We start from the raw sequence: 17,597 nt of genomic DNA, 5'->3' as shown, positions 1-17,597 counted from the left end.
GGCTTGGTCTTTGCTGTGGCTTTGGGTAACTGCACAGTGAAGTTAGTCATGGGGAAAGCAGCTGGGCTCTGCCCTCTGCTTTGATTTCCAGTAAGATGCCGACTGAGCCTCTGTGGACCTCCATCTCCTCATCTGTAAAATGAGTGGACAGAAATGGCTGATCTCTCAGTGTCTTCCAGCTTAGAATTTTATATCTGAGGTCATTTTCTGGTCAATTAGTTTTCTCCATGCCTAACTCCAATGTGTCCTGAAGCTAGTTCCCTACAGGGTACTGGGCCAAGTAGGAACCGTAAAAGGAAGCAAGGAAGTGGCATTTAATCCACAAGAGAGAGTAAAAGACTGTGTTGCTGTTAATGTGGTTAAATATTGTCTAGCAACTCAGTCTGAAGTACTAAGCGCGGGTCACACAGTGAACAAAGGGTACTTAGGTTCCGTGGGCAGGAGCCACAGAGAATTAACAGATCAAACCAGGGAAGACTCTCTCATGCTTCTTTTAATTTTTAATTTTAAACAATAAAAACATTATTCATTAAAAAGTATACTGATTAAAAAAATTTGACCCATGTTCAAAGCAGAAAACTAGGAAAACATAGACTACAAAGAAAAAAAAACCCTAATAATTCTATTCTATCATCCACACGTTACTCCTTTTAAGACATGTAAAGTATAAATATTAGTTTTAAAAATACTGTAATATTGACATTTAACCACTCTCAGACAATACTTAGGAAGACTTCACATCAAAAATGATCTCCCAGTATCACATAGAAAAACATACACTTATCATGGCTGGTGTCATGTTTTGATTAGTCAAGACGCTTTCAATTGCGTTATCAGAATTGCTTCTGCAGTGACTGTTTCTATATATGTCTATACACTCCTGTCTACTTAAAGCATTCTGACTAACTTCCAGACACAGAGGCCTACAATTCCTGTTGTAAAAGAAAAGTCCTGCCCATTGCCATTTGAGCATGCTGTATCAATTTATATTTACTACAGAAATAATTTATGCTCATTGTGTTCCCATGGACACCAGACCAGGAATTATCATGCCTCTTAACCTTTCCTCAAGTGACAGGTTAAACTCAGAAACTGTGGGCATTTTAATGAGCTTGTCTGGGTTTGGCACTTAGGGATGAGCCTGTGTCCATGTTTAGTGACCATCTGGAGTTCTCATTCTGTCACCTGCTGTTTATGAACTTTGTACATTTCCATCTCTGTTAATATTTTCTTAAGAATACAACTAGAATGCAGGTATGACGCCAGGTCCAGACACTCTCTGGGGGCCGTCGCACTTTAATTAGGCCAAGGGATCACTGTCCCTTCCTCCTTTCCTCCTGGATTGCTGAAGCTGAGGGAGCTCTAACCAACCAGGGGCCTCTAGATCTTTCTACTGAAGCACTCTCTCCCCCTTTCTCTCTCTCTCTATTTCTCTTTCTGTCTCTCTCTTTCCTTGCTTTCTTTGTGGGATAATTTGAACAGCTTCAATATTGTGTTTTGGGTTCTCATCAAACACATTTAGTATTTCTTTGGACAAGAAAAAGAGGCCATAGGCAAGCCAGTGCACAAAACCCCCTAGAAGTACCAAGAGAGGCATTCACCCTGATCTAGACTGACTCCATTGTGCTGCTGCGATAGTTTTGAAAGCACAGATATGAACTACAGTATGAAATACTGGTTTCACAGAGGCACAGGCTCTTCCATTTTCTCAGACGAATGAGGTTTGGGTTTGGAGGATCAACTGATTGTGATTCATGATATTGCCTCATTGTCCTCAGCTGTGAAGGGAGACATCATCTACCTCAAGAAGGGTGAGAGTGTGGTCAAGAAGCATGCACTTGCAAAGAGTTAGCAGCTACTGTCTTGTTGATGGTGGGGCTATGAGGTTAGGAATGTGTGTCTCATCCCACTCTGTCTCTTGCACTTAGGAAGGTGCCTTGGATGGCTCCACAAATGACTGGGGAAAAAAAGGCTGAAAATGAAGAGAGAGAGAGAGAGAGAGAGAGAGAGAGAGAAAACACTCAAGATCAATAGGAGGGAGACAAGCAAGGAAAGCCATACTCCATCAGGAAGACATGGCATGGGTCAGTGGGGATTCTCCTGTCTCTTGGGAGAGACCCCCATAAGCAGGGACAAAAGAGGACCTCTGCCACTCTATCCAGGGAGGAGAGGATTTGGCTGGACTGGTGAATACAGGTCTCCTTGACTCACAGGTTGGACCTGGGATGTTCTTGAACAACATAGAAAGCTTTCAGAATAGACACAGGGCTCTAAAGATTTCTGATGTAGAATGACCAAAATAGGCCACATAATGGCACTCACAAGTATATCCTGCTACCTGTTTGCCTAAAACCTCAAAGTATCGCCAGACAGATTTTGAAACTAGAGACAATAATCCATTCTGTTTAGTCTGCCAACATCAACCACTAATGGAATGAGCTAACCCTGGTGAATTCTTTATAATATTTTGTATAAGAGCAAGAATAGAGGATGACAAGCATAAGAACAGCGAACCATCATGTGACTATGTTTGTCTAAGATGCTGACAGTACCCATGAGAAAAACATATTCTTCTCAACTTGTAAGTGAGGAAACTGAGGCAGAGACAAAAGTAAGCAGCTCAGAAAACACATACATAGTACTTCTTTAAAGGGCTTTCCACAATCCGCCTTTTTCCAAATCCCTTTCTTTTCCTTTCCTCTCCCCCATCTATCTCTTTCCTTCCGTCTTTCTTTCCTTCTTCGGAGGCCTTGAACATTTTTGATCTTCATATTTTTATATTTCTTATGTTTTTTGATAACAGTTTATGTTTCTTGCCATGTTACATAGGCACAATGAAATTTCTTATCTCCAACTTTATAGATCTAGGTTTCCTTTGGCCACAGGACAGAAAATTATTATTTGGTTTATAACTTAATCTGCTCCCAAGAAAGGGACAGGTCCAACTCACCAACTGTCAAGTCTTAACCACCTGGCTCCATGGAAACAAAATTACTTTTACCTAGCAAGCTCATTGCTGTGCATCTTGAGGCTCTGTAGGTTGCTCCTACATTGGTCCTTATATGTTTGCACTGAGAAACAGATCCCAGGGCACTGTAGATGACAGTGTCACACATATCCCTCTTGGCAAGTATTGCCCGAGTGAGAGAAATAGACACACGTATAGGAAACATCGTAACCACAAGGCCACCTTTTCCATGAATGGGAGATATAGATGTGCCACACACAGGACACAATAAGATTGTGCACTCAGGTTCCCAGGAGCTGCCCTGTTTTCCTCTCAGATCCTCCCAAGACTAGATGCATTTGGGGCTTGACATTATAGGACCAGGCACACTAGCTGCCATTAGAAGGTGGGGGTCTGTGATAAGAGATGACACAGTCCTCCACGTGTGAAATTTGTGAACACCTGGTACTCACCAGCAAACTATAGAAGAACTCATGTACGAAGAGGCCCATGGCACAGATCAGCAGATACAGCAAATGGTAGAGGAACTCAACATCCAGAACCATGGCTCGGTAGCCTCTGGTGAATGTCCCACAGTTGCCCACAAAGCTCATCAGAAAGATGATTTTATTGCAGACCTGAGAACAGATGGCGGCAGGAAGAGTCAGATAGCGCAGACCACACTCAACTGTGCGTGAGAACCTGAGGGGGCCCCCAGCACCAAGTACCCACCAAGCCCTGGCAGAACTGTTCTATGTTCCAAGTCATCCCATTACTTTGCTTTTCAGGCATAATAAAAACTACACAGTAGTCAAATAATTTCATACGCACTAGTAATCAAGCACTACTTGTGTACGGCAAAAACAAAATTAACACATACTGAAATTCTGATTTTCGAAATGAACCTTTTATAACATTCTTATATGAGTCAGGCAAATGCAGAAGTCACCTCTATCCAAGAACTCTGTAATCACAGCATGATTAAAGCTAGTTACCTAAGCTGGCTCCATTTCATACACTACTACAGAGGTAGAACTTAATGAGAAGTGGACAGTTTTCATCTTTCTTTGCTTCTATAGTCACAAAGTAAGATGAACATTTTCTTGAGAAACAAAAAAAGGTTTTTCCAGGATGAGCTCCTTCTCCTGTACTTCTTTATGAGGATGACTTCCGATCTTCCCATGGGGATCCACCTCTTTCCAAGAACCAGCTCTTGGGGTCTAGAAGCAGCTCATCCTGACCAATCGCAATACTCTTTTCCTCTGGGTATAATGATTGTTCAAGGATAGTCACTTGACCAAATGAGCCAATGAAACCCAAGAGGCATTTCCCTCGGATTATAGCTAAAGACAATTTTTTTTTTCTACTTACCTTGAACCTGAAGGAATATGAACGGGGGCTCCTGGCCTCTGTTTACCATACCACAGCTCATGAACCACAATAGTACAGAGGACACAGAGCCAAACAGAGGGACATAAGAACCGGGCAACTGCCTAAACCCCCAAGTTCAGCTATACCTGAAGCCAGGCTCTTGAGATCTGTGACAAGAGAAACCCATTCATTTTCCCCTCTGCTTCAGTTAGCATGGGTTTCCTGACACTTACTGTTGAAGGGGTCCTGACTTATCTACTGAATAATACATTTGTATTTAGATGGAAACCCCGTGCCTGGAAGACCATCTCTATTACCAGGAAGACAGAAAAGCTGGAGGGAAAGCTCTTCGAACGCACTCGGGAAAACCACCTTCCGCTATTCTAGCTCCCTTGGCACAAGGTGCACAGAAATCCTGCCAGCTAATCTGTAGGCCAGTGTAAGCGAGCTCCCTGATGATCAGATAGGTGAGGACACCAGCACGGACAGACAACCTCAAGCTTTCTCCAGCAGGCTCAACATACAACAGGCCGGGTTTCCCCTGAGTTCTAACCCTGTAGGAAGAGTCCTTCACAGGGAAGCAAAACATGGCTGCCTCTGGATGGAGTTTTAGAGAGGGGTTTGGAGAAATACTAGTAAAACAATTGACATCACAGATCCAAGTTTTAATAATTGGAACAGGCCAACAGTCCACTTCAGCCCACTCGCTCTTCTCTTTAACATTCACTGATTCCCCAGCAAGTATCACCTGTTCACATACTCAGGCCATTGCCGCTACTCCATACTGACTCTGCTTGACCAGCTTTTGATCTAGCTTGCTCTGTCTCCAAGGGATCCTGCCAGTATACATCACATCTTCAGGTATGCTTGTGAGCACATCTATCCCTGCTTCCTCCAGCACAGGCTCATCACCTTGTCCTAATCCTAACCCCAGTACTCTACCTTTGGTTCCACCCTTGCCTCCTCCTCCAGCTTTCTGTTCGGTTACTCTTCTCCCATACACACCAGGTGCCATCTCTTGCTAAAACCAACATCAACCAAACAAAATGCTCTACATGGCTATTTATGATAGCTGTTCTGCCGTCCACAGTTAATGTACTGTAAATGGTAATTAATTGTCTAACTTGAGTCTTCCTTGCACATAGTTTGTGTTAAAGATGTGTTGTCAGTGGAATGATCAAAGAACAGGGCTAAAGGAACTAGACAGTTTATAATCTCTGAGATACTAAGAGTCTTTTCTTTCCATCTAGCTGTCCTGTCCATCTGTCCATCATCTGACCATCCTGTATTCCCCTTCAAACAACTTCTCACTGCATGCGGCACCTACACCACCCTCTTTAGAACTGTCTCTCTTTGCCATTGTGCCCATATTTGATATAAATATCAAATATGAATGGCATGTCTTGTCACCTCAAACATTATAAGTGAACAATGTGAATGTATTTTTCACCCTAAAAACTTGGTTGCTGCATTATTTAATTTTAGATGGTGGTCATGTCATACTCTTTCCCTAGTCATCCATGACTGGAAATTTGTAATTAAATTTGTATTTTTTTTAGGCTATGGAGATGGCTCAGTTTGTTTAAAGCTTTGTCCTATGCAAGACTGAATTTGACCCCCAGAACCCATGTTAATTTAAAAAAAAAAAATGCCTGTGTGGTGGTGTGTGTTTGTTATCTTGGTGCTGGGGAGCCAGAGACAGGCAGGTTCCTTGGTGCTCCAGCCTAACCAAATCTGAAAGCCTTAAGCCAGTGAAAGCCCCTGTCTCAAATAAGGTGGATGGTCCCGAGGAATGACGCTAACCTTGACATCTGGCCCCCAAACACACTGACAAAACACATGTACACACATGAACCCCACTCTCAGACCCAGGTGGTTTGAATGAGAATAGGCCCCCAGGTTCAGATGCTGGAACACTTGGCTCCCGAGTTGGCAGACTGGGAAGGATTAGGAAGTGTGTCACGGGGGGGGGGGCTGGCGTGGGGAAGATCTTAAGTTTCAAGAGATTAGTCTGCTCTCTCTGCGTCCTGCTTGGGGGTCCAGATGTCAGCGCTCAGCTGTTGCTGCTGCCATGCCTTTGCTCCCCGTCAATGGACTCGAGCCCTCTGAAACCTTAAGCCCAATTAAAGGCTTTATTAACTGCCTTGATTATGGTGTTTTGTCATAGCAGCAGAAAACTAATGCACAAAATAAATCTATCCCTTTCACTGCCCATCTGATCAAGACAATACTTCCTTTGCTTGAAGACAAGGACCTTGCCATACTTTGTCAAGGATATGGCTCTTCCTTTTTGTCTACCCCATGGTGTTCTTCCTTCACCACTGAAACACCTGCACCTTGTTTCTTATGTCTACACTCTGACTCAGCCTTACCACACCTGATCAAAGGCACTGCCAGAGCCCCACAGGCCTCCCGCCTACAGCACTTCCCACCCAGTCTACATGACATGGGTGAATGAATTTTCTAGAATGCCTTTGCACAAATCATCTTGGTTTAAAACACTGCAAGCATCACTTACCAAGGTGAGCAGAATCTCTCAGCATTTATTCTGTATAAAATCATTTCCAGCTAACCCATCTACAATACTACAGGCTAAAGCATTTGGGAAGAATGACTATGTAGGTTTCCTTTCTCAGATGCATAATCATTCTTTAGGTCTTTGACAAGTCTTGCAGTTACAGCACTTTTAATTGTGTTGAACCCAGTACTTCCTATATGGATTTTGTCATTGAACCCCACCTAACATATCCTACCATTGAGAAATGTTTTAGAAATAAATGTGGACCTGGAAGGATTTATCCTAGAGTTTGCTGTCCCAGGATTAGTCCCCACTCCAAACACAGGTCTCTTGTCTGTTGTTCCACTTAGGCCTATGAGGCCTAAAATAAGCAAAATGCTTTTTTGAGTCTTGTAGTTTCTGGTCTCACCTTTTCTATTCTTTAAGGGACAGCTTCATAGGGTATGGTGGCAGATACCTGCAGTCTTATCACACTGGAAGGATGAGGCAGGAAGATCATGAGTTTGAGGCCATCATGGACTACACAGTCAATTTAAGATCAGCCTGGGATACATAGAAAGATCAAGACTAATCTGGGCTACACAGCAAGACGATTTCAAAACCAAAACCAAAATCAAATCAACAAAACTCACAATTTCAACCCTGCTGCCTTTCTCTGAGCTTATCTTGCCAGAATCCTTGCTGCTTTTGCCATCTGAATACCCAGACATGATTATGTATTACTTTTATTCTTCTATGACACTTCCATTTTTGTACAGCCACCTCAGTTTTTTTTTACATGCTTAGAATAGAAACCCAAACCAAAGAAAGGTACTTTGAGAATCCCATGATACCTTTCATGTCTGAATTTTCTCTTTTCCTCTACCAAGAGCCCTATGCCACCTAGAGCCTTCCATCAGCCATCTCCATTGGCAACGACCCTTGGCATCCCTTCAACTATAGTGACAGCATTCCCATGTGTTCCACTGACATCTAAATAGCGATCCCTTGCCACTTGCTCTGTCTGTTTATGAACAGTTCCTCTAACCTCTCCCCTCTTTCCTATGGGAGCCCTTTGAGAACTGAGTGCTATGCTAATATTTGATCATTTGATTTACTGGCTAAAAACCTATGTTCCAAACAAACCTTTGACCAGACTGGCCAAACTAACTTAAACGTCCCCAGCCATTACCATTCCTATCTAGGTCCTAAGAGGGATACTCCCAAGCAAAGGGCCTGTGAGGCCCAAACGATGCCTTGGGAAAAACGGCAGATTCAATTTGCCTTGCAGAGGTCAAAGGAAAATGTAGATATAACAGCCTTTTTTTTTTTTTTTTTTTTTTTTTCTGGATTGAAAACACAGGCCAAGATGCTAGAAACCAAATGGAAAGCATTCCTATTTATTCACAAACAAGAACTGTGCTATAAAGAGAATCATACTTACATTGAAAGCTCCCAGCAGAAACAGTGTGGGTTGTAACCCAACTGAAAATATCAACCGTAGGATTGTGGAAGCAATTAAGGCCCGGATGCCGTGGGGCTTGGGCAGAGCAATGACAATTGCCAGAGAGATGAGCATGGCTGTCCACAGGAGGCCTGACCAGTGTGGTTCTAGTGTTCCTGGAAAGACAAAACAGAGTTCTTTGGAATTTGTGTTTTCACGACATCTAGATAACAGACTGAGGTAGGTCTAACGAAATTTTCTTCAGTCACCTCTTTGGACTATGTTGTTCTGATCTTCACCTCAAATTCTCAAAGTTTCAATGTTTTTAGACTTCATGTTTCTTGTGCCCACCAAATTTTCTAGTCTTCCTGTGGACCTTGGGTTTAGCTGAGACATTACCATTTCTGGTAAGTCATCGCTACTTACAAAGAGCTTGCAAAAGGTTTCCTCCTTCGCAAAAGGTCATCATACTTCCTGGTTATTCCCATAGGGCCTGGTACACTAGGGAAGCACCCTACCCACTGAGCTACATTCCCTTCCTTCCTTCCTTCCTTCCTTCCTTCCTTCCTTCCTTCCTTCCTTCCTTCCTTCCTTCCTTCCTTCCTTCGTCTTCCTTCCTTCCTTCCTTCCTATTTATTTTTACATGCACTGGTAAATGTACCAACTATTTTAGATCCCCTAAAACTGGAATTACAGATAGTTGTGAGCTGCCATGTGGGTGCTGAGACTTAAACCTAGGTCCTCTGGAAGAGCCATCAGTGCTCTTAACCTCTGAGATATTCCCCCAGCCCCAAATGCTGCTATTTTATTACCATCATTTTACTTGTCTATCTTCTGTCTAGACCCCAAATTTCTTGAGAAAAGTACCTGGCACAGAGTAGACACAAGATTCTTATTCAACAAATAAAACTCATTCACAGGTTATAATTCACTCCTGGGGAAGAAGGAACTGGAAGCCTAAGCCGACTTTCTATTAAAAACATTCAAAGCAAAACTGTAGGTTCCATGGCTCAATTTGATGTCCTCCAGGGAAGGGGGAAGGCAACTTCCGGCTCTTGAGTATCGTCTACAGTTAGATTACCCCTACAATCAACGAGCTTCTACCAGTTTTTGTCATCTCTTGCTATTTCAGGTTCTATTTAGAGTGTCCCACGAGATGTCTTGGTTATGTAACATGAGCCAACGTGGCTAAAAATACAGTTCTGTAAAACACTCATTAAAAAAAATAAAACACCCCTCTTGCAAATGCTGTCACATTTTAAGTCTCCCTTGGATGTAAACAAGCAGCGCTACATGATTCAGGACACTTATATAAAGGAGATTTTTTTTCTTTCTTTCTTCTTCTTCTTTAGAATGTCCAGGAGTAAAGCACAGCCCAGGAAGAACTGGCTACGCAGGTGGCTGCTCTTTCTCCAGCTAAGTCACACCCACCCAGAGGCATTTTCTCTTCAACAACTGTCCCCTAGAGCCAGCCACTTGCCTTTTTTTCACTTTCAATATCCGTAAGTAAGAGAAGCCAGTTAAAAATGGGCACAAAGTGGCAGTTCAGGTCTCTAGTATCTATGTTAATGGTGGGTGGGTGTGGTGGCTCTCCTGACATCCCAGTGAGTGGGAGGTGGAGAGAGGGAATCCCCTGAGCAAGCTAGCTAGGTAGACTAGTCTGGGCTCCAGCAAGAGACCCTGCCTCCATATACAAAGCAGATAATGATCAAGGAGGGCATGCAATGTTAAATCTTGGGCCTCTATACACATACATATACACATGTTCTAACACACGTGACCATACATACCACATACATAGAAAAAAAAAAGAAATGATCACAAGGGCACATAAGGTTTGCAGAAACTAAAACTGTGGATTCTGGGGCACATGTATCATTTTGTGGACATTTAACAATTCACTCATCATGCTATCTCTCCTCGTTAACTGCCTTTTATTCGGCCCCCTCTATCACCCTACAGGGTTGGTGCAGAATCTCTACTTTAAAGGCAATCCAGTTTTTTATATCTCTTCTCCAAAGTGACCTAGCAAATGGCTGGAAGTTATATGTCTCTAATGTTAACAGTCCTTACTGTTTAAAAAAAGAAAAAAAAGAGGATTAATTCATTGTAAGCACAGATCAAGAATTTTAGCAGTTTGTCATATGAACATCACAGGATGTTGTTACCACAACCAAGACACAGAATGTGCTCACCCTGACAAGCATGAGCACACGGGACAGGCTTCCTGGAGCACTGTGAGGTCTATGTGTTGCCCCACCCCCACTCAAGGCCACCAGGAGTGTGCTTTCTGTCACTCTAGTCTTGCATTTCTCATGAAAATGGAAAAAATGATTGTATTAGTCAATAGTTTTTGTGTGTGTGTGTGTGTGTGTGTGTGACTAATAAGTGTTAAAGAATCATGCTGGTAACCCCCACTTCATTGTTTTTATTGCTGAGCAGTAGTCCATACTGCAGTTACACAATAAATAAGTTACAATAGTTACACAATTTGTAACTTATCTATTCACTCAATAAATGAATGGATATTTGTGGCCATCCCAGTGTAGAGATATTGGGAAAGATGCTGCTAGAACATTCAAGTGCAAATCTTGGAGTGGAATTGATGCTCTCATTTCTTTTAGATAAACACAGGGATGGAGACTGTTGATTCTTATATTCTTATACAGAATGTACAACTTTGTAAGATACTACCATACTGTTTTCCAAAGAGATCACACTTTTCCCCCCTTTCATTAGCCCTTGGTATTGACAAGTCTTTTGTGATTCAGCCATTTCAGCAGGTCTGTAGAAATATTTCACTGTTCTAGTTTGTCCTTCACTGACAGCTTGCAATGTTGGCTCTCTTCTCATATACCTACTGGTCATCCTCAGATCTTCTTTTGTTAATTATCTGAGCAAATACTTCATCCATTCTTTTAATGGGGTAGTCTATAACATATAAGTTCTGCATATAAGTCCTGATATATTCAGATATATTCTTTGAGAATATTTTTCCCGTTCTCATTCATTTTCATAAATGTTTAATAAACCATTTTAAACAGATTTCTTTTCCTTTTTGGCTAAAGACAGGGTCATACTATGTAGCTCTGGCTGTCGTAGAACTTTTTGGGCTTGAACTCACAGAGATCTGCCTGACTTTGCCTTCCATGTGCTGGGATTAAAAAACCCATATCACCAAGACTGGCTTTTAACAGATTCTCAATATCTTAACCATAAATGTGGCCAGTACAACACTTGCACATAAATCCTGAAGAGGGCAAGGTAAGAACCTGCTCTTTCCCCACTATTAAGATGGTAGAGAAAACTACTGCTAGACTCCAAGAGACTGGGTCTAGAAAGAAATCTTGGAGACAGTTGGAGAAATGTAAATTTGGACTATCACAGGGTTTACTGTTAGTTTTGTTACATATGATAATAGTGTGGAAGTTTTACATATATTTTAAAATATGCTTATAAGTTAGAGGCACACTGAAATATTTATGGTCAAAATAACAAAATGTCTAAACTTCTCCAAAATGTTTCAAAAATACAGTAGGGGGCTAAAGGAAACAAGTTTAGAAAAATGCTAATTGTTCAAGCTGGGCTGATGTACATGGCAGTTTGTCATGCTGTTCCTTATGAATAAGTTAAAAAATTCCAATAATAAGAAAGTTTAAGAAGCCATACTGATTTTACTTGAGCCATCGTGGCACGCTCACAGATTGAGCAGTATCTGAATCTGCACCAGTGCTGTGCTTCTGACAGGTGGCTCAGTGGGCTGGGAACAGGCTTTTGGAAAGGAGCTTTTAAGGCCACTGTTGCCCTTGGCTGCAAAGGTCTTGTAAGCCACAGAACCACAGTACAAAGTAAGGTTGTTATGGCACATTTAAGAGGTACATTTTAGCAATACTATTTTTAGGATGCAAGACCGTGATGCAAGCATACATAGAAAATTTTAGTTTGGAAGTGCTGGAGATCAACTCCTGGCCTTGGCCATGCTTGGCAAGCATCGTACTACTGAGCTGCACCTACAAAGTATAATACATACTGATCTCACACTGGCGTTTTCAGGCCAATAAACCAGCTCTATTTTCTGAGCAGTATGGAAGCTGGTGCTGAGAAAAAAAAATCCTCATAGCACATGTTACAAATGAATACACTAATGATGAACTGCTGTTTCCAAGGTAACTTTAGTGTCTATATCATGGAAGGGGTTTCACAGGTTGGATCAGCCTCCTTTCAATCCCAGGAGCTTGGACACTGCTTTCCAGATAATACATTGGCACGAAGTTCTAAAGACTATGACCCACAATAAGACAAGGAAACCTTGTGACCTCCAGGCTAACGAAGGTGGGTGCCAATCCCAGAGTTCTCCAACATAGAGTTGGGAAGATCTCAGCCATCACCTTATTCAAGGGCTCTCAGATTTGATGGTTAAGAGATAGGCTATTTTGTCAGAACCTTGTAGGCATTTCTGCAGCCACATCAAGGCCTCAACATTCTCTCTGTGTCAGCATCTAGTAATACAGGGAACATCAAGGAGTAACCAAAGAGGTCTGTACGGAGTCACATGACCCGTGGCCAGCAAACCCGTGGCTAGAATTCCATAGTATGAAGGCTAATACTGAAGGGTGAGCAGTGTCAACTCACTGTCCCCAGACCTTGGTCTGGATGCTGGTACAAACAACCAGTGAAGAAAACAGTCAGAGTGAATCATTAAAAGCTGTTTGAAATATCTTTAGAAGGATGGAGGGCACATGAGAGCACATGCCAAGAGTTGGCTGGGTCATCTGCTGAGATGAACATGGCAACTTCTCTGAGTTGGAAGGAAACGTGGGCAATCAGCAAGGGGAGGTCTGTAATGATTCCCTCACTGCTCTCACCTCCACTGAAGAGCATCTTGGTTGAGGGAGATGCATCCCCAGAGGAAAACTCTAGCCTTGTGATCTGATCAAATCTTTTCAAACAAAAACACTCATGCCTCCTGATGCGGCATTTAAAGAAAAAAAAAAAAATGCTCCCTGGGCTTGTATTTAGATCATGCTTTGGGGAAGTAGTGATGGTTCAGATGGTGTTTTCCACACAAGTTAAATCCAAACAGGTAAGTTAAGCCCTTGAAAGGGTATGTTGCTTCATACAACACTTGAAAGTTGGTCCTCATATACACTACTATTACACATGTACTGCTTAGATCCATGCCTGGAATATTCAGTTCAAATATTCCCAGTGTTTCTTTGGGTCTGATTTGGGGGCTTCTTAAGTTTCCCATTAGGTTTCGTACAGGGGGCTGCTGGCAGGTTGTTATATCTAAAGGCAAATAGTGTACCAAAAAGCTCCAATGAATAACAAAGCTAAAAACAACCTCCCTGGCACTAGGAACATGGCTCCATGCTAGAGCACTTGCCTAGCATGCACGGGTCCCTGGACTGCATCCCTAACATGGTAAGGAGAGAGAGCACATGAATGTGTAACAGAAGAGCCTTTCATGTCTGCCACCAGAAACCCACAATATCAGTGCTTCTTAGATACTAGGTATCAGGCTGGGAGTCCCCGCAGTAGAAAATGTCCTAAATTGTTTGTCTTTTCTCATTAAGACATGTAGAAGGCTCATGTGTATGACTGGGAGGAGCTGGTGGGTGGGGGAAATCCATGATTGGGAGCAGGCAGCTCTCCACAATCTACAGATTTAAAGAGTACTGGTTACAGTCTCAGTACCTGCCTCACCTCTGACCCGTGAAAGGACAAGAGGATTCCAGACAATCTTCAGTCTGAAGCCATTCCGGAATCACGGTATGGGAAGTCATACCATGGACTGGTTGTTTGTATCTATGCTGGAAGATCAGCCCTGTCACTAACTAGCTTACTCATCTTCTCAGACACATACTTTCCCTGTATATAAGACAAGGGGCCTAAGACAATTTCTGACAGGCTCTATAGCTGCTCTTCCTTCTTTTAACTATTTTAAGTTTGGCTTAAAACTAGATCTTAGACAAAAGCTAAAATTTCATCTTATCTGAAATGCATAACTGGGATCCTAAATGTGACCCGTGGTTTCTGTGATAGGATTTGAAAGCAAAGCCATAGCCTTCCTGATGCCATCAGATGTTTCCTTGAAATTAAAGATGCTGAACCTGGCATGGTAGAATACACCTGTGTGCTGGCTAGTTCTAGGTCAATTTGACATGAGCGAGAATCATTTTGGAAGAGGAAACATTAATTGGCAAAGTGCCCCCTGTGTGACTGGTTTGTGGGTAAGACTGTGTTGCATTTTCTTCATTGATAATTGATGTGGGAGGGACCAGGTCCCTGTGGGTGATGCAGATCCTGGACGAGTAGTCCTAGGTACTCAAAAATTAGGATGCTCAGGCTTTAGAATATTTTCTCTTTTTAAAAATAAGATTTTAATGACATTTTATTTTTAACCTGGATGCCAATGGGATTACCTAACATTTAATTTACTTAAGAAAAACAACATCTCAAAATGAAGAACAAGTTTGTATTTTTCTGCAAATTTCTGTTAGCGAAATCAAAAAGTAGGCTGAGCAAGCTGTGAGGAGAAAGCCAGCAAGCAACACTCTTCCATGGTTTCTGCTTCATTTGGTTCCTGCCTCCAGGTTCCTGTCCTGATTTATTTTAATAATGGACTGTGATGTGGAAGTAAACCTTTTCTTCCCCAAGCTGCTTATGGTGATGGTGTTTTCTCACAGCAATAGAAACCTGTATAGATAGAAACCTAACAGACAGCCTGTCATCAGTACACTGAAGCAGGAGAGGAGGCTCCTGGGTTACAGGACAGCTTGTACTATAGAGCAAGACTTGTGTCTCAGGAAGATAAAACAGAATACTTAAATAAAGAAAGGTATGGTTACCTCCCCGCACTCCTTTAAATGGGTAGAAAAATGCCACCAGCAGGTTCATCAGGACGGCCAGGTTGAAGGAAATGCTGCTCCAGAAAGACATGTTTCGGGCACACCAGTACAAGACAGGCTGGGCTGTAGAAACAGATAAAGCCTGTGAGGTTGTTGATGATCACATGCCAGAGTGCTAGAGTTCAACAGGGCCTTCCTCCTGCTAGACCCCCACAAATCCACTTTTGTTCCCAGTGTTGACCACAACAGTAAGAACGATAATTTGTTTCAGAGCTGGCACACAGTGACATGACTTCGGGTCACTGGAGAACTCACTAACAGAAGATTCATTGCGGTACATGGAGGAAGAGAAGGGCAAAGGCTGGGCCATTGAAAAGTCCTGCATGTCCCAGTAAGTTCCACCAGCTATGGAATTTGAGGGTTATCCAGAGTTCACATACTGAGATTCTGGTTCTCCCTGAGACCTCCAGTACCAGATGGGATGCCCAGAGAGACCCAAGAATTTAATTAGCCTTTTAGAAATGTCAGGGAGACAGAACATTCGGAGTTGGCCCAGTTGAGCCTGTGACTGGGCCTGGTACCATTTTCTTGGCTTAAAATGCTCCATTAATTCCCCGGAGCAGGGAAGTTACCTCCTTCTCATCACTGAGTCACCTGTCATTTCCTCAAATGATACAGGTAACATCAAAACCAAGAAACCGGAGACAGCAGGTGGCTGACCATGGTCAGCAGTGGAGTTCACATTTCCAGAGGCTCCAGGACAGTGACACAAAGAATTATGACCCAAAGCCATCATAAAGGGGCAGGGGATGCTCTGCACACTGACACCTGCAAAGCCATTGCTTCTGACTGATGATTTCATGGGACAGAAGTCATAGAAGCAGCTGAAGTGGCCATGCCGGAGACAGATTTCATAAATAATCCTGTTAGATCTCATTTCCTCCCCCCCAGAACAAATCAAAGGATATGTGAGACCGGATCTCTATCCTGTACCCCCTCCCCACCAGGCAAATCTTCACGTAACTTTAGGACAGCAGCCAATGACAAAGCCAATGACCCTATAATGATGCCTGCAACAGCAGCCAAGTCTTTGGAAACTTCCATCCAAAGAAAGTTATGGCATGATTAAAGAGGTCTCCGGGTAATGTAGTAATTGTTGTTATCATGTTGGAACTTGGTCATAGGCAATGTTTCAAAACTGCTGAGTTACAGAGCTATGCGCAATCATCTAGGTTGAAATTCTTCATCTTAAAAAAAAAAAGAACCCAATGCCCAGAAATGGAAGGAAGTATTTGCAATCTCATTTCCCCAATTAGTGATCATCTGGAGGCAGTAAAAGGGGTAAAGACAGATGGCCAATGTCACCATTCACTAGAGGAGCTGACTGAGTCTAGTAAACTCCCAGGTAGCAATTTAATATTTTGTAAAATGATTGTGAAACAAATATATATATATGCACTTTGAGACAGGTTCTCATGTAGTGTAGGTTAGACTCTCAAACCAGCTTTGCAGGTTAGGATGACCTCAGTGTTCTTGCCCTCCTGCGTCTTCTTTACTGAATCCAGGAATGATCTCTGTGTACCAGTATACCTAATTTTATATGGTGCTAGGGATCAAACCCAGGGCTTCATGTATGGTGGGCAAGTACTGCCTAAACTGAGCCATATCCCAAGCCTGCTGAAGCCAACTGGAGATGAGAGTTCATCTGGTCTGGCTGCAACAGCCACTGGCACTTCTTTGGGGACTAATGTCCACTTCTGATATGCACAACAAAAAGAGGGAAGAGATTGAATGGCAGAAACCCGGAAACTGCTGACGATGAGTGACATGTTCAGGGAAACTAACAGCATCCTCTCCACTCTCATGCACGCATCAAGAGTTCATGAGAAGTCCAGGAAAAATACAAGAAGCTAGAAGAAACCTATGATGGTCCACGGAAGCCAGAATTCCCTGAATGAGAACATGCCCCCTTCAGTACAGCTGCAACGATGGCCTTTAACTAGGGCATATAGTTAACAAATGAATCTAATTTCTCAAAAGCTAACACTCCCATTTTGAATCAATAATCAGTCCTATAGCTCAACTAGTAATTTATTCAGTTATGATAGACCTGCAATATTGTTATACTTCCTGTGGTAAACGGAGCTATGTCCCTTCCTTCTCCAAACCTTTTCCCCACTTCCCTTCCCCACATATGCTACTCCTACAATCCAACCTAGTGGTAGTTCCTACAAACACTGCCCCTCAGCTTCCATGCACTCCCTCTATTGTGATACAGACACCTCTTCACTCTTTGTGATGTGTCTCTTTCATTGATGGAATAATGTAAGAGGGACAGCTAATTACGGCGTCCTGAGTACCACTGTATCTGTGCTATGCTTCTAAAAAGCAGAAGATACTTCATGTGCTAGCATGAGGTTTCTAAGAGCAGGTCATGAATGCCCCGTGGCTTTCTCCTTACATTCGCTCTTCAATCATTTACTCTAA

General features: G+C 42.6%; 1 protein-coding gene across 1 annotated transcript in view; it reads right to left on the bottom strand.

Annotated features, from left to right (window-relative positions):
- Itpr1 (inositol 1,4,5-trisphosphate receptor type 1) overlaps positions 1–17,597 on the bottom strand; it is a 324,501-nt gene that overhangs the window by 33,885 nt on the left and 273,019 nt on the right. The window contains exons 53-55 of the mRNA XM_060383882.1: positions 15,111–15,233; positions 8,260–8,435; positions 3,421–3,585 (exon numbers count right to left, since the gene is read on the bottom strand). Of these exons, the coding sequence (XP_060239865.1) occupies positions 3,421–3,585; positions 8,260–8,435; positions 15,111–15,233 (464 nt within the window). The remainder of the gene's footprint in view (positions 1–3,420; positions 3,586–8,259; positions 8,436–15,110; positions 15,234–17,597) is intronic.

Source organism: Meriones unguiculatus, chromosome 5 (genome assembly GCF_030254825.1).
Source record: "Meriones unguiculatus strain TT.TT164.6M chromosome 5, Bangor_MerUng_6.1, whole genome shotgun sequence".
NCBI lineage: Eukaryota > Metazoa > Chordata > Mammalia > Rodentia > Muridae > Meriones > Meriones unguiculatus.
Note: the sequence above shows the minus strand (reverse complement) of the source record. Positions and strands in the feature narration are given on the sequence as shown.